This window comes from Fusarium solani (genome assembly GCF_023522795.1).
Source record: "Fusarium solani strain SB1 chromosome Unknown bctg00000002, whole genome shotgun sequence".
Lineage (NCBI taxonomy): Eukaryota > Fungi > Ascomycota > Sordariomycetes > Hypocreales > Nectriaceae > Fusarium > Fusarium solani.
This window is the reverse complement of record NW_027072155.1, coordinates 3,678,692-3,695,343: the sequence shown is the minus strand read 5'-3', so window position 1 is coordinate 3,695,343 and position 16,652 is coordinate 3,678,692. Positions and strand designations below refer to the sequence as shown.

General features: G+C 53.5%; 6 protein-coding genes across 6 annotated transcripts; 2 read left to right on the top strand and 4 right to left on the bottom strand.

Annotated features, from left to right (window-relative positions):
• Positions 1-920: 920 nt before the first annotated feature.
• On the top strand, positions 921-2,947 carry MRS44_005088 (uncharacterized protein; the record flags this gene model as incomplete). Its single annotated transcript, XM_065622445.1, has 2 exons — positions 921-1,827; positions 1,899-2,947. The coding sequence occupies 2 exons, from the start codon at positions 921-923 to the stop codon at positions 2,945-2,947; spliced, it is 1,956 nt and encodes a 651-aa protein (XP_065478517.1).
• A 460-nt stretch (positions 2,948-3,407) lies between these two features.
• Positions 3,408-5,185, bottom strand: MRS44_005087 (uncharacterized protein; the record flags this gene model as incomplete). Its single annotated transcript, XM_065622444.1, has 3 exons — positions 3,408-3,898; positions 3,998-4,215; positions 4,260-5,185. 3 exons carry the CDS (start codon positions 5,183-5,185, stop codon positions 3,408-3,410), a joined length of 1,635 nt encoding a protein of 544 aa, XP_065478516.1.
• Positions 5,186-5,800: 615 nt separating this feature from the next.
• MRS44_005086 (uncharacterized protein) lies at positions 5,801-7,807 on the bottom strand (the record flags this gene model as incomplete). Its single annotated transcript, XM_046279938.2, has 2 exons — positions 5,801-7,192; positions 7,238-7,807. The coding sequence occupies 2 exons, from the start codon at positions 7,805-7,807 to the stop codon at positions 5,801-5,803; spliced, it is 1,962 nt and encodes a 653-aa protein (XP_046135752.2).
• Positions 7,808-10,640: 2,833 nt separating this feature from the next.
• On the top strand, positions 10,641-11,369 carry MRS44_005085 (uncharacterized protein; the record flags this gene model as incomplete). The annotated part of the gene is made up of 1 exon (XM_046275488.2): positions 10,641-11,369. One exon carries the CDS (start codon positions 10,641-10,643, stop codon positions 11,367-11,369), a length of 729 nt encoding a protein of 242 aa, XP_046135753.2.
• Positions 11,370-11,516: 147 nt separating this feature from the next.
• MRS44_005084 (uncharacterized protein) lies at positions 11,517-12,976 on the bottom strand (the record flags this gene model as incomplete). Its single annotated transcript, XM_065622443.1, has 2 exons — positions 11,517-12,858; positions 12,909-12,976. 2 exons carry the CDS (start codon positions 12,974-12,976, stop codon positions 11,517-11,519), a joined length of 1,410 nt encoding a protein of 469 aa, XP_065478515.1.
• An 885-nt stretch (positions 12,977-13,861) lies between these two features.
• Positions 13,862-14,628, bottom strand: MRS44_005083 (uncharacterized protein; the record flags this gene model as incomplete). The annotated part of the gene is made up of 4 exons (XM_065622442.1): positions 13,862-14,017; positions 14,077-14,260; positions 14,347-14,425; positions 14,493-14,628. 4 exons carry the CDS (start codon positions 14,626-14,628, stop codon positions 13,862-13,864), a joined length of 555 nt encoding a protein of 184 aa, XP_065478514.1.
• Positions 14,629-16,652: the final 2,024 nt, after the last annotated feature.

Genomic DNA, 16,652 nt, shown 5'->3' with positions numbered 1-16,652 from the left:
ACCAGACAAGCCCGCGCTCGGCGTCAATACTACTCCGGGCTAGACGAGCCGGACACCAATAGGCGCGGCCACGGATACCAGCCGCTGCAAAAAGGCGGGATTTCGTCAGTCAATGGGGAAAACGCGCAGCAGGTGGCTTGGCAACTGCTGCTGCGCATGGGCATGGGCTGTGTTTATTTTTAACCGAGACCTGACAAAGCAGAGCAACCATCTCGACATTTCAAATAGTGGGCTGTCATGGTTGTCTTACCTTGTGGCTAGTGGACGTCTAATCCGGCTGTCGGCATTTGATGCAGAACCACTAACATGGCATCGGCAGCCGTTTCTTTCTTGCACTTTGAGAAGCCGTTGTGAGTCTCCCTCTAGCTATAATTGGTGAAGATACAGGGATTTATCCCGTGGCCCTGTGCATGCAGAACAAGCCTTGGGGGTGGCTGAAGTCAGTGGGCCAGTTCCTCGTAAAAGCGTACTCCATCTAAGAATGGAATATTCCACGAAGCTCATGTCGCATACTCAAATTGCGGTCTTCACAAACAGGACAGGTCACCCTATCTATACGCTCCCAACAAGGAAAAATCCGATACAGATGCCAGTTCACGAAGGATCATGACAGGCTGGCAGCATCCACTACATGGCGTCTGCAGTCAGCCAAGCCAGACGACAGGGATGATTCGGCTGTGCGTGAGACGGGATCCAACGTCTAGAGCCCATCCGCACGGAGCCCAGATCCATTCCCAACTAGAGGGAAACGCGGCGATGCTAAAGCTAATAATCCTGGCGCCGTCAGCGGGCATGGACCCTTATTAACTACGCCTCTTTGTGCTCCCATCTATGAAATAGAGCTTCGAGCCCGACCCAAATCCTATTCTCCTAACTTTTCTCTCTACTGAACTTCGAACTCACCCCATGTCTCATACAACATGAGCTCCGCCGCTCCAGTGTCGTTCAAGGCTTACCAGCCGTACGCCCCCGAGGGTACGACCTCAACATCTGACACGGAGCCATTCCCAGCTTCAATAGACTTTAGGCGACGCTCATACATCACGACTTCGTCATCCAACACAGATTTACCGACACTGCGAATTCAACACGATGAGTCGGGACACCATGCAAAGCAGCAGCCCCCTAAGCTGCATATAAACACCGGCAGCAATTCACTGGCTCCCTCAGGCTCAAGGCCTCGTGCTGTCTCGTGGAGCCCTGGCATGAGCCCAGAAGTCGATAAAGCCGGCCATGATGCTCTTAGCTTTTTGAATTCTCACGTCTCCGAGTTCCGAGAACGTCCTCGGTCTGGGTCAGAGCTGCCCAAGACGGTAGCACGCAAGGAACCAGTTCAAACAAAGCCCCAATCGACCGCGGTGCCGTTGAGCTTGGTTCCTGGATTCAACACCCCGCCTCAGAGCCTAGCTATAGGTCATGGGGCTCGTGAACGGGCACATTCGACAACTTCATCAACGGACGGAACCCGCGACCACAAGGACGAAACTGCTCCCTCAGATCGGCAATCTGTACTAATCGCCGAACTGGAGGGAGAAATTGGCGTCGCCTTGAGTCGCCCTTCGTCCGAAAAGGCCTTTGTGGCATGGCCTGGACCGGCGCCCTCTAGCCTTGGAGTGAGAAGCTCCAAAGACCACAGGAAAAGCTGGAGCTACTACCAGTCAATCCCAACCGACTCTACGCCAGAGCAGACTGTGGACAAGGCCTATGTTCCTTATTCCAGTGCGACACATGCGCCGTCAATGGCGGCTTCGACAAAGACCTTCCAACCTTTCAAGCCTGCCCAGCCCCAGATAGCCCACCCACCCAGCATGATACCCGGGCTTGGAGGTCTGGACACCGGGGCTTTTAATCAGACCAACTATAGATACTCGATGCCTGCAGGCGGCATCACGGCTCAGTCCAACAACAGCATGCCCTCCTTGTTGGGCCTCGAAGGCTTCGAGGCCTCATCAGTTTCCCAGCATCTCCCCCCGAGCGACCAACAGCACCACACCGCCGTGTTCCCTCATTTCAAAAGTCCACACCTCCCGTTTCGAAACCTGCGACACCTGAGAGCTTTCCTTCAAGCGGGCATGGGTCGCCATTCGCCAGGCCAGTGCAGCAACAGCAGACACCGGAGGTCGAGGTCGAGCCGCCTTCCGCTATCGAGCCCGAGGCCCGTATAGATACCAACCTGGCGGCGCCGGCACGATCGAGACGGCCAGTCTCAGCCCCGATGGCAGGTCTCCCTATGGTTCTTCTTCCTGGCCATATGCAAGGTGCTCCTACCGCCTCTGCCCCTAGGTCCGGAAGCGTGCCCGCCACGGAGCAGAGAGCAAAGGCCGAGGATTGCAAGGAAGAGAAGACAAAGTCAGAGCAAAGCGACAACCCTGCACCCACTCAGCAGGGTGGCAAGGTCGATCGTGCTGCTGTACTTGCAGCTGGTGGAGGCCTTGGATATCTCGTTTCCTCTCAACTTCGTCGGGTGGACACTGAAGATATGCAACCTACGAACACCACGCTTCACCACCGGCACGCTGAGCAGAACCAGGAGGCCAGGCAGCAAGAGGTCGCTTCCAAGACTAACTGGCAACCGGCTACTGTTTCCGGTCACTCGGGACACTCATCCTCTCAGCCGATGCTCCCTGAGCTCGACCTCTCTGACCTAGAGTTGGATCTGGAGCCATCAAAGACCTCTAAGGGCGTATCACACCGCCGACCTGTGCCCAACAACTCTAGATATGGCAAATCTACTCATGATGCGGAGGATGAGACGTCTGATTACGAGCACGACCGCGATGATTCGGACGATGAAGATGATGGTCGGCCCAGCCGTCCCAATGCTGTGCGCCTGAACACTCAGGATAACACCTACTCACCAGCGCGGTGGGAAAATGAGGAAGTGGATTATGAAGGGTCGCAGTATTACCGACGAGCTGCGTCTTGGCGATCTCATGTAGGAAAATAATGGGGGAGAAGGAGATAAAATGAGGAGGACCAGCAGGCTGGTTTAGTATAGTATAGCTGGTGATGGGGGCATGATAATGGCATAGACTATAGTTACGACCCAAAATGATAGATTATTGAACCATGAGGATTCTTTCCTCTACTATCCACTATCCCTCTGCCGTCTATGCTGCCGCGCTCTTGTGCCTCTCGCCCTCCCACAACGTTACTCAAGTTGGGCTTGGGGTCTTCGTCCTTCTTCTTGTGCTCTTACTCGCGACTCGGCTCTCTTGAAACCAGATGGTTCTGCCCGGATAGGCAGAACAGAGGGTACAGCTCCCGGTGGCTTTTTCTTCACGTCTAATCGAAACACTTGGCCGATTTGGACAGGCAATCATGGATGTTTTTTTGAGGTCTTCTTGGCAGGCTGTTAGGCTTGCAACGCCAATTGCAAGACGTTTCCATCTTTCAGTGGCTACCTATCAAAAAGTTCGAGATCCGGTGACATTCGAGCTATACACCATCTTGCCCTCAAACCAAGTCTTGAGAATCTTGGCACCAGCAAACTCTCCCTTGCTCAGGTCCCTGTCAACCGCGATGAAGTTTGCCCGCTTGCCAACCTCGATGCTCCCCGTTCTCATGTCGGCACCTACTGCCCTCGCGCCGTTCAAGGTGATGATCTCGCAGACAATCTCACCACCAATCTCTCGCTTGGTCTTGCAGCTGTCCGTGAGTCGTCTCTCGCCACCAGGAGCGTACTCGAGCTTGTCGACTATGTACGCCAGGGCATCGAACAAGCTCGGGTTAGGCGTCAGAACCCAGTCGGACCCGATCGTGACCAAACCCCCGTCGGCCATGAGCTCGTTGAATGGCCACCTAAAGATTTCGGGGTAGGCAGCTTCCAGTCCATGATGGAATATGGCAGGCGACATTTCGCCTGTGACACGGAGTCTCGTCATGCGCGGAATGTCGTCTATTCGAAAGAATCATGGTTAGCGAAGGTGCGATCCCTTTTCGTACCCGTTACATGCTTCATCCCTGCACAATGGGGAAGACGTCAAATTCGACGTACCAGGGTGAATGGCGTTGCAGTGAGCCATGTCATGCCTCGGACCATTAGGATTCAACTTGCGCACTTCCTCGATAACGTCCAGAACCCGCCGAGCGGATCCTTCGCCGGCGGCGTGTACTTTGATTGTGAAGCCTCGGCTATCATATCTCTTAAAGTTCTCCAAAAGGTCCTCCCAGTTGATAAGCAGAAAGTCGTCCGGCTGGCCATCCTCCTTCAGGCTGCAGTGCGTGAAGTTCGGGGTAGAGGTGCCCCGTCAAGCCACATCTTGACGAATCTGGTGTTGACGTGCTTACTGCGAAACCCCTCGGAGATATCCAGCAGGGCCTCGAGGCTGACCCTGGGCTCTGACGTGGTGAGGTGGAAATCGTGATGACAGACGATGTGAGTATACAGATCAATGCCCATGTTATTTTCAGCCTCGAGCTCTCTCACGGCGTGCAGGTATGCCGTCGACGCCGATGCCTCTTGGCACGAGGTGACGCCAAAGCGGTGGCACATCTCAATGCCGAAGCGGAGAGCTTCCTTGACGAAAGCCAGTGGAGGTCGCCCGAGATGACGGGAGGCCATCAATTGGGCGCTCTCCACCAGCTCCCCAGTAAGCGTGCCGTCCGGACGGCGAACATACCTGCCACCAGGCGGGTCTTGAGCATTCTCCGGGTCGATTCCGCATTTAATCAATGCGGCAGTATTGAGCAGCACATTGTGGACGCTCACATCCCGAACAAATACAGCCTGGTCAGGATAAGTCTCGTCGAGGTACTTCCTATCGGGCTTCTGGTCTGGAAAACAGTCGGCAGTGTAGAAGCTGCCCACGATCCAGTCCCCAAAGACGTTGTTGTAGGAGCAAGCGCACTGTGCGTCGTTAATCTTGGAAGCGATAGTGTATTCGTTTGCGTCGTGGCCAATTTGGGCCTCACTCAAGCTCTGCATGCTGGCCACCAGCAGGTGCGTGTGGGCGTCGTGAATGCCCGGCATGATGAACTTCTGACGCAGGTTAAACATGATGAGGTTTCTCCCTATTGCAATCTTCTTGATCTCGACATCGCTACCGACTGCTTCGAAAATGCCGTTGGGAGAGACGATAAAGGCCTCAGCCCATGGCTTCTCCTTGTCGATTGTATATACCCGGCCGTTGTAGTAGGCAACTGCGTTATTGGCGGATAGGGAGGAATGGAATATCTCCGCCATCGTGTCTACAATTTAATACTAGCGGACGAAATCGAAAAGGAGCAGTAAAGGCCTAAGACGAGAAAGATAGCCGAGCCTAGATGAATATCGTAACTGTGTTAGCCCAAGTTCTGGGAAGATGCTATAAAGGTGAATTTCGTTTTTATTATTTAGAAACAACTCGCCCTTGGAAGTCCGAGAGGGCATTTCAAATGGTTTAAATACGTCAAGAAGGAGAGGCATCCCTAACAAGAAGGAAATATCCAGTAAAGATACTCAACCTGTTCCAGAGAAATAGTGCGAGGGTTGCCATTGAGATGCGAGCTTAGAGTGTAAACTCCGTCGGGACGATTCTATTAGAGGACGCCTTCCCTGTTTGAGGCAAATAGTGCGAGGTTACCCCAGACTATCCCGCAGTGCCAAGACCAGGATAAGTGAGAGAAGGACGGCAATTACAAGAGAAGAACGACGATTAAGCCGAGGCTCCCGGGCTACTATGGAAATGGCCTTGTATGCACCTTTGAGAATCCTCATGGGCCTGGGTGCTCTAGACCTCCTTTCCCAACCTCGCGATCTGATACCTAAACTCCCAGAGCAACCCGTGCGTCGAATCCATCACTCCCACAACGCCTCTTGTCACTCGTGTTTGCCCTCAATCCATTCCTCAAGAAACCATGATGGAGGTTTGGCCGGTTTCTCGTCGGGTTCCACGATTTCCACATCCATGCTGCAGAGGCCTTCCCAATCGCGCAGCCAGCGGTGTTGCTCAAGCTTTCCCGGCATATTAGCATTCGCCCAGTTACGACCACCTGCGGCGTCTTCTACCAGAAACGACATCATTCTGAGGGTAGACTTTTTCGACGGACGGACATTAATGGCTTGGTGATCTCTCTCCACATGTTCGGCCGAGGTACGCATCTCCAAGTTATCTGGCATGTCCCTCACCTTTCGCCCCGTACATGTCCGAAAGCCTTTGTCGGAGATCGGCTTCTTCCTAATGTACCAGGTGAATGAGTGGTACTTGCGAGTATACTTGGTTTCGAGTTGGGGCCAAAGTTCGAGTTCGACCCGCCCCTTCTGTGTATATCCAAAGGGTCGCCATGCCAGCGTTGCGCTAGCCGAGTCCTGAAGTTTAAGATCGAAGCGGCACCGAAGTAGATCAGCTCTAGATACCGAATCAGAGGGTTCTATGTAGAGAGAATCCTTGTCAAGATCTAAGAATGACTGCTTGGATCCGGTCCAGGCAGACACCATCGGATCTGGTGGCGATAGTGATCCGGATCCGTACTTCTCTTCCATCTTCACTGTATATCGTATAATCCACCCAAGGAGAGTAGGGTCGCCCAGCAAGAAGAGAGCCACCCACCAGATGGCAACTCGAGGTCGGCGGGAAATGAAGACCTTTGCTATAACTTCAGGTTGTTCCTGACTAATTGCTGGCTCCAGCGTGTCCAAGACGGCTGCAAGCCACGGGCCAACCAGGTTGCAATCAACATCCGGCTGCCACAGGATACTCCATATAACGGTTCCAATCGAAGGTGGATAGGTGCTGAGGGCCATGAAATATCGCATATCCCTGAGGTACCCTTGAATGCTCTGTTCATGAGAACTGCTGAAAGTGTCATTCCTCTGTGGCCCAGTGAGATGTGGACGAGGGAGCCGGGGCTGGAGTCTCATAAAGGTATAGAAAGGGAGCACAAGTGCGGCCATGAACGACGCCTTGTGGAGAGGCATCGGTTGGAGGCTGGAGTCTCCTGTTGAGTCGGCACCAAGATTGAATAGCCGACATAGTTCGATGAGAAGTTCCGTGGCTTCAGAAGAGGTGGGGGGCAAACGCATGTCTGCGACTGAGTCTGAAGCTTTGATGCTAATTTTAATACCCGTGTTGAAATACGTTGCCCATGGAGGTAGTTGTCCTAGATCCATGGCTCGCCAACCCATCTTGGGACTGAGGATCGCGCAAAGCCACCTGACGAGCGAGGATGACGCACCCTCGAGGTCCAGATCAACCACGTTTCCCCTTTGGCGCTGGGTAGTATCGGGTCATAGACGATCCCTAATATTATATCGTACCGGCCGGCCTTGCATTTCAAGAAGTCGAACCGAAAGGATGTACGACCAGCACATGACCAATACACCGAGGCTGTTGGTTGTCTCCGAACCAATACCTAAGGCGCGTGACGCTGTATCTGGGCAAATGTCGCAACAGATTGGATTCTCTATCCCTAATCGAAACGCGACTCGGCAACCGTGGACAAGGGCGACATTGCTGCCGGGATGGTGTTCGCACACGGTCCCTCCGATGTCGAGAGGCAGTTCCCAGCAAGGCCTGCCGTACAGAAAAGCGCTGCGAGGAAGATGTTCCGGCAGACTCGGGACGTCTACTAGAGTGATGTATGGGTCTAGTGTATCTGCTGGCCAGAGACCCGAAGGTATTCTGCTCGCTTGGTCTAAGAAAGCCCCCCATGTTGCCTTTCCGTCACAGAAAGTACGATGAACATCAGCTGGATTTGGTATTAACGGATCCTCTTCGTCCGTTAGTCGAGGGGCGCCTTGTTTGTTGGCAAGCGAATCTTCGCTGGATGAATCGTAAGTTGATGTTATGGATCCGGACCAGGCCGACGGAGAGTCACCATCCGCCATGATTAGCTGGTTGTTTGGAGAGGTTGCTCCTGTCACACTGAGGCCAGGGGATGGAAGACAAGGGTTGTTGAGTGGTGCTCAACAGCCAAGATAGAGACTGAGTTATTAGCAGACGATGCCCGGAAAAATAGGGCAAATTCAGTAATCAAGCCAGGAGACCGGCGCTCGAGCTCTCGTCGCTCGCAAAAGCCTCAGGGCGGGTTAAATATGCAGTGAAACGGGCCACATTCCTGACTCTCCCCATGACTGCGGTTACAATTGAAGGCTTGGAGAGGTCCAAGTTTGCAGTGCAGCGTGCCGGTTCCACTCAAACCACCAATAGGTCGGCCAGATTCTTGTTTCAGTCGCAGAACTCCAGAATACAACAGTGACGGGCTCTTCGACTTCGAAGTCCAATGCTTGGACCAACGGCTTTTCCTATCGTGACCAACATAAATCTATATTAATTCTGTCCTATGAAATTGACTCGACAACTCGTTCGGGTCTAGCTATCCCATAGCAAGTAATGCAGCATCAGCGGTTGGTTTCGAGATAATCGCCCAACGTCCAGGAAGGGGAATCTAGGGCCAACCTATTCAGAGGAGGTAACATTTGTAGTGAAGGCGGGAGAGCGCCCGCGACACAGTGGGGCCGAGAGCCCCAGCATTCAGGCTCCCGAGGGGGGTTAACTTTGCAGTGCAAGATGTGGGGAGCGGTGCAATAGTTGGGGTTACACAATGGATCGAGGATCGAACGTGGAAGCCCTATCATGGGCTAAGTTTGCAGTGAAACGCCGTCGTAGACGGTGAGGGCCAGTGTTCGACCTCCGGAGATGGGGGGGGTTAAACTTGAAGTGTAGGACTCGCGCTCGTCGAGTTCTTTGATCGCTTCTATTAAAGACAATCAAACTTGCAGTCTAAGAACATTGTGCCATATAACGTTACGCATTGAGACTCTATTTGTTGGTACTACTTAGTTTAGAACCCTGCGACTATGGGTTCTTCGAAATTAGATCTAGACGGACAGTATCACCTTCAGATTTGGGTGTCTCACAGCCAATGCCACAGGGTTAACATGCTGCATGATAGGCAGCTATCCAACATCCAGGGAAGATTCTGTGTCCATCTTCATCGACAGCCGTGCAAGCATCTTGGCAGCATCTTAACAGTATGGAAGGCAAAGGCCAGGACCTGAGGTCAGAGGGTGTTAAATTTGCAGTGAAGCAACTCGATCGTTGAACCCATGCTTCGATGAGCAAAAAAGGACCAATCTCACCGTGCAGTGTATTTGAAGGGTACCTCTACTCGTATGGAATGGCCATGGAAATATAGGTACTCCTAACTAGTGGCTTGCTTACTCCGTGCTTTCGATCGTGGTGACCAAGAGGTCGACCGTGAAGGTCACAGCGATCGAGCGGAGAGGTCTCATCGTGGGTTAAGTTTGCAGTGCAAGTGCAGGTAGGTAAGATGCTGTGTGCAGGCGCAACGGCTACCTATTGTCCTTCTCAGGAAATTGGATATCGCGCAGCCCATGCCACAGGATCAGAGGTTGATATAATGCTTCCTAACATGTCAGGAAGAAACCGCATTTATGGACAGCCATGCGAGCATTTTGGCAATGTCACCAGAGAAAGAAGGCAAAGCCGAACCAGGCCAGAGGGTGTCAAACCGCCACACGAAGCGTTGAGGGGGGCTAAATTTGCTGTCAACCGTATTGAGTTTAGGCAGGGTATTCGCTGATAGTCATACTACGCAGCAGGAGGGGGGCTCCGCAATGCCTCGTCAGAGGGAATTAAATTTGCAGTGAAAACCGAGCCTCATTGGTATTATGTACCGGTAAGTTAACTCGGGGTCTTCCGAACCCCCCTTGATTCGTGACCCCTCCTGGTCTCTGGAGCCAAGGAAAGGTACATCAATTGGCCTTGATCAGAGGAACAAAAATATCGAGGTTTAACGGCCAAACGAATTAATCCACTGGCCAGGGGGGGTCACGAATCAAGGGGGGGTTCGGAAGATCCCTACTTAACTTAATCCATTGACCAATTGTCGATCGTTGGTTCGCTCCCAGATCATGCAATCTTGGAGAGGGTTCAACTTGCAGCGCAGGAGCTTAGTCGCCCAGGTTGCCAGCTCCATGTTTTGCTTCTCCATGACAACTCCCCAGCTTCGGCATGATGATCTTGTTCAAAATTGCGATCCAGGCCAACGGCTTTTGGCATCAGGGCCAACCTAATCTACATTGATCCAGAAGTATCAACTGAGTTATTTAATACCCCATTCTGGTTTAGACGTCCCACAATCAATGCCGCAGGATCAATGATAATAGTTTGACATCCAGGTAAGAGACCGCATTTGTCGGAGTCAACCGAACATTTTGGTGATGGTCCGGGCACAGAAGGCAAATTCCAGAACCAAGTCAGAGGGAGTTAAACTTGCAGTGAAACCCCTAGTCGCCACACTATCGGGAACTCGAAACCTTGTGTTCTCCAAAGTCCGGGGGTTCGGGCTCGGGGTGTGTTAAATTTGCAGTGCAACAAGATTTCATCCCCATCCATTCGTGGATCTCAACTCAATCTTTGCGGACCAAGCTCTTGGGACTACTATGTTTCATACAGGACCAGGCCTGTCAATTGGATCGACATCCCTTTCAGGTCTGGGTATATAGCAGCCACTGGCATAGGATCAATGGTCGGCATTGTCTCCATCTTGGGTAAAGTCGATTCCTGCTTATTACTCACACCGAACGAGTATGGATGATAACCCACCCACACAAAGTGGAACCAGGGATAATAGCCAAGAAAGCCAGTTCACAAACCTGAAATCCCTCTTTTAAAGCATCTACAATTTCTATAACCATGGCAGACATCAAAGTCGAACCCGTCACAAACCCCGAGGACTTCACCGAAGCCTTTGCCTGCATTGCCGCAGCCTTTGGCCGCCAGACTCGCGATGGCATCTGGATCGCCATGAACCCAGGGTGGGATACGCCTGAGGGCGAAACTGCTGGTATTAAACGCCTCGTTGACCGCTGGTTTTCGGTCACGCGAAATCGCGACGGAGACCTCAACACCGTCTTCCTCAAGGCGACTCTCCCCGACTCCGAAGGTCGCCGTGTTATTGCTGGTTTCGCTATTTGGCAGCAATGCTCAGTTGTTGAAGGCTACGGCGATCCTCAGCCTGAAGACTTTAGCAAGGTTATGGACCTGGATACTCTTTACCCGGGAAACAAAGCTGAGCAGCGCTACCTCGTTCAATTGGATCGCTCACTCCACGGACGCCGCATTGAGGTCATCAAGGAAAAGGCCACTGCATCTCCGCCTGCAGTCATGGTGTTTGACCTCTGCGTCGTTGATCCAGCTCATCAGAGGAAGGGCATTGCTCAGCGGTTGGTGCAATGGGGCCTTGATGAGGCCAAGCGACGGGGTGGATTGGAGGCCATCACCGAGGCGTCAAGCATGGGGCGCAAGGCATATATCAAGATGGGATTCCAGCCGGAGGGAGGTGAGATGGTCTATCACGTTGATCCTGAATTCAAGGATCGCGATTTACCATCAAACCTATTCATGAGGACGGGCGGGCAATGAAGCATAAGACACGACATAGACCAAAGAATCACGAAGCGAATAGAAATGATATTCAGCAAACAGCAAGCTTCATTCATACATGACAGCATTCAATATCCAGGCTATGTACCACCAAGTTATCGCTCATATCACACCAGTTTTCAGTCCCTACAGAGTATGCGGCTTCACCTTCAACCCCTCTGGCAACTTCCAATGCGTCTTGACACCTCCCCAGCTGTGATCATTGTATTCCGACTGCACCTTCTGACACGTCTTCAGACCCCACTCCGTCACGCCCACCATCAGACAACTCTCAAACATGAACGCGCAGCTCCCCTCACCGACCTTGGCCGGCTTCAGCTCGGCGTTGCGGGCCGCCTCGCCGCTCTCCGCGTCCGGCCCGTGCCCGCTCATGACGTTGTGCAGACTCGCGCCACCGGGCACGAAGCCTCCTGAGCCTCCACGCTTGGCGTCGTAACCGCCGCAGATCAGACCCATGAACTCGCTCATGGTGTTGCGATGGTACCAGGGAGGGCGGAAGGTGTCTTCGCCCACGAGCCATCGAGGGGGGAAGATGACAAAGTCGGCCACGGCCGTGCCTGGGGTGTTGGTCGGCGCTGTGAGAACGGTGAAGATGGAGGGATCGGGGTGGTCGAATGAGATAGTACCGATGGTGTTGAAGCGGCCGAGGTCGTACTTGAAGGGGTAGTAGTTTCCGTGCCAGGCGACAACGTCAAATGGTGTATGAGCCTGCACAGTCTTGAAGAGTGTGTTGTTGAACTTGACCACAACGTTGTATGAGTTGGGGCCCTCAGAAGCAGTGGCTCCAAAGTCCTCGCTGAAGCAGGCAACGGGCGATTGAAAGTCTCGAGCATTGGCGAGGCCATTGGAACCGATTGGGCCAAGCTCGGGGAGGTTAAAGTGACCCTGGTACAGCTCAAGAGCGTAACCACGAGCTGGGCCAGAGGGGAGATGGACCTGATACTTGACACCTCGGGGAATAACAGCAATCTCCATAGGTCGGACGAGGAGCCATCCGAACTCGGTTCGGATATCCAAAACTCCCTCTTGCGCAACAATGAGCAGGTCGCCGTCAGCCGAGTAAAAGGCAGTCTTCTCGTCCATACTCTTGCCAGCAGCATAGATGTACATGCCGAGTCCCTCCTTCAAGGTAGGATCTCCAGCTCCAGCGACCAACCTAAGACCAGTGGTAAAGTCCAGATGCTCGGCCTTGTCATGATCGAAGGGGTCCCAGCGCAGCTGGTTCGGGATGTAATGAAGCTTGCCCTCGGCGCCGTCCAAGGTCTTATTGGAACCATTCTCCGTCTCGGTGTCATATTCGTACGGAGGGTGCGAGCAGGACGGCAGGACACGGTACAGCCATGTCTGCTTGTTCTCGTTTCTCGGCGCTGTAAAGGCAGTTCCGGAAAGCTTCTCGGCGTAGAGTCCGTATGGCACCTTCTGGGGTGAATTGTGTCCGACCGGGAGAGCACCCTCAACAGCTTCCGATCTACCCAGCGAGTCAGCGCGACAATACCAGAACCAGCATGTGATACTCACTCTAGGTAGCAATTGAAGCCATTCTGATACCTGTACTTCTCCTTCGTCTCGAACTTTGTGACGGGCATTGTGCTAGAGCTTGATCTGTTCGTCGACTCTGTGTGATGGCGAGCCCAGGAGATCAGCTCCCGGAGCGTCCGCACACCATCTTTTTAACTGCGCGACTACGGCTTTGAGCTTCTTCGAGCATGACGTCCAACCGCCGTGTAAGCCGTCCAACGGCAGTTCCGCGTTGCAGCTTCAAAGGATGACCAAGGCCGGCCCGATGTTAGCCGTGAGTCAGCGCGCCTCGATTCCGCTAACGACTCTAACAGATGACCTGCCATTTCGGCACAATTTCTGATAGAGCTCATCTCCCCTCTCTTCCGTCGCATGCCGTCGGAACAATCCAATGCAACGACGGGACTTGTGTGGATTGTTTCCCCAGACGGCGGAATCGCGGGGTTGGCGGAATCGGAATCAATGTTGATCACACTCTATGCCGCTCCTCCAACTTCAGGGTATCCATCCACCACGTTAGCCATCATCACGATAAGATAAAGACAATTGGCGTTGAGCTGACAACCGCAAGCGTTGGTGGGGCCCAAGCGAACCGAACTCTGGCAGGGTTCTGGCATTGTGGACACAAGCATGCTAATTTCAACTTCCACACCAAACTTTCACAATCGCATTCACATTCATGAAAGTAGCAGACACAAACATGCCGAGAGGAATTCTCAATTAGGTAAAAGGCCCATGTCGTCATGGAACCTTGCAGCGCCGATCTATCGACCAGCGATGAACAGAACGGTAGTGGAGTACACCAGGCGACGCTCCCAGCGTCGCACAGATTATGACCCGGCCAGAATATCTAATCGCAATATCCCGAGCGCCGACTCGCAACGAACCCAGCGAAACGAACAACAAGAATCAAGGGAACTATTGGAACAGATATCAGGGTGGCATCAAGTCACTTATTCCTCGTTCTTCTTGTTCTTCTTCTTCTTGCCGCCAGAGTGGCCGCCTGTGGTTGAGGGCTGGGCCTGGAGGTGCACAACAAGTCGGGTCCATGACTCCTCCTTGTCCCACTCGAAGCCAGCGAGGTAGGGAAGGTCGAGTTCATCATCAGACTGAGAAGACACTGTCAGCGCCAGTCTTGGCCAAGTGGCTATACATGGTCGAGACTTACCCGCTTCTTGTATGCCTTGTGGATAGCATCGAGGGCATCCTTGATCGTTACACCCTTGAGGTTTCGGGCTGTTACTTCCTTCCCTAGGGGGAAGTGGAGGTCGATCTTTCTGATGAGAGGTTTTGATAGAGGCAGCTTGAGGAGTGCGGGGTCCTCAACAGTGTTGGGACTTGTGTTGATCTTCCTGTAAGTGAACAAGTCAGTAACGATTCATGACAATGCCATCTTAACCCTAAGATGGAAGTGCGGGGTATCATGAGATGTACGTACCATCCAGTCTTCTGGGTCTCGGGAGCAAGCTCGAGCTCAATGCCTTGAGCCTCTGGAGTAAAGAATGTCAGTATGAGAGCTATTGGCATCAAGTCCGACATCGGTCGGAGCTATGCGAGGGGTATCGAGGGCTTCTGGAAGCTTACCGAGGTCGGCGATGTTCATCACATCCGGTGAGAGTGAGCTTTGTCGTCGGCCAGCCTTCTTGACAGGGTGCTCCTCCTTTGGTGAGCTTGACAAGCCTTGGACGGCGGAGTCGACCTTGCTGAGAGGTTCCGACATGATGGTTATTGGTTCTGTATGTGATTGATCTGTGAGATCGACTTGGTGATAGCTTGGCCTGCTGTAGTGAGGGGTAGATATGTTAGCGAGATGCTTGGGTTGATGATGGAACAGGTGATTTCTAGGAGATGATGTCCTCAAGAGGAAGGACCGAGAATAAAAAAGGACAATGACCACGAACCTTTACGTCAAAAGCAGGTGATGGCAGGTGAAGAATGAGGTTGATTTGTTGTTTGGGATCTGAAGGTGTGATGAGGAGAGAGAGAGGGATGGAAGCACAAAGCGAGGGGGAAGGGGGTTGTTATTCATTGCAACCACAGGCGCACCTGCCGTCCGGCGTCGTCTATCTCCGAATCACGCTTTCATCCTTGGATCCTCAGTCATCCATCCAGGACCTCACCCATTGCTACCAGTGAGCTGTCGTCAGACTGGGCGGGGTAACTGCCCACACCCGGAAGGCGCAACCTAGGGGAAGGTGCTGGGAAGCTTGCGCGGTTGCCCTGCGCCTGCGCCGCCCTCCGACCCTGATCAGTGATCTCACCTCTCACGCATTGGATCCATTGGATTGTGGATATCTCGCATCCACCCCTGCCACGTTCGGTCGCAGGCATGGATTGCAGGCGGCGGGCGGGAGAGCGCAAGAGGACGATCGCGTGACTTTGGCCTGACGGAAGGCGTGACGCCCCTGACTCCGGCGCTCAGCAGACCAGACCTGGAGCCGCAATTGGACTAGCGCCGGCGTGACGCAAAACGCACCGTGCAAGCCGAACCCGCTCTGCGTACCGGTCTGGTACCCGCTTGCTGCCCATCTCGGGTTAGCGTGGGGGGCGTAAATCCGGGGAAAGCTTGTCGCAGACCCACCGGGATCGGATGCTGTGGGTTCTGGTGGCGTGTGTGGACTGTGGAGGAGCCCGGCAATCAAGTGATGCAATCGACGGGCTCGGAAGCCCGCGCTGTGGTCTGAATTGCGAGCGGTCAACAAGGGAAAACAGGTGAGCTTCAGAGAAAGAAAACGCTCAAAGCAATGTCTGAATGCAGATCTGAGAGGGGTTGCCTCAATCCCTTGGTGGTGTGGCCGATTCGAGCAAGCGACAAGCCTGCCAACATTGGCACGTCCAAGTACGGCCTATGACGAGCGATCGCCAGTTTGCGCCCCTCTCCCTCGTGTCCCCCGGAGCCTTCGGCCTGCGGGTGCGTGCTTTGGCGCTCGCTGGCGTAGCTCACCTGATGGCATGTCCCACGCCGAGGCCAGACAAGGACAGCTTCAAGACAATCATACCTCGCTCCGCTCCCCGGGGCGCCGCGTGAAACCTTGTGATGGAATTGAGGGGAAGTTGGTCGGGCGATTGGTCGGCAAAGATGCTCCTAGCTCGCGCTGATATGCGCCGAGTCGACAGCATCTCGCCTGGTTCGCTCTGCCGAAACGCCCTTCTGCAACCGTGGTATCGAGATGGGTGTCAATTCGGTCCTAAGCTTTCGTAGCTTGACAGCCGACACTGACCCCCCTTGCCCGAGACTTTGCTCTCGATCGTCGTCGACTTTGCCCATCGTACCAACATCATGCTGTTCGTTCCAGGTTGACTGCCGTGCTGGCGCCCGATACGTGCGCCTCCCCATGACTGACCCCCGCGTGCCATGTCCCTCGTGACGGTTCTCCTTGTACCTGAGCACATCTGATGCTGTTTCTGTACCTGGTTTCATGCCTGTTGTTGCCATTGCTAGGCCAGATGCAAGGAGGCAATTCCCACATAAAGAGGGCGGTTCTGCATCTCTGGGCCTCCGGCCAACCCCTCACTCTCTGGCATCACTAGTCCATACTACCATACTTTCATTTCCAAACCTCACAATGAGGCCTTGATTTCTTCTCCTCTTTCCATCAGAATAACATCGTATAGCTTCTCGCTATCATCTTCATCATCTTTGTTGCCCCTTGTCTTACATCACCAACGCCAACATCCGATAGTGGGGCCGGGAACAGGCGACCTCAGGTGGAGACCTCGGATGGATCCCTTATCGATCCTGGC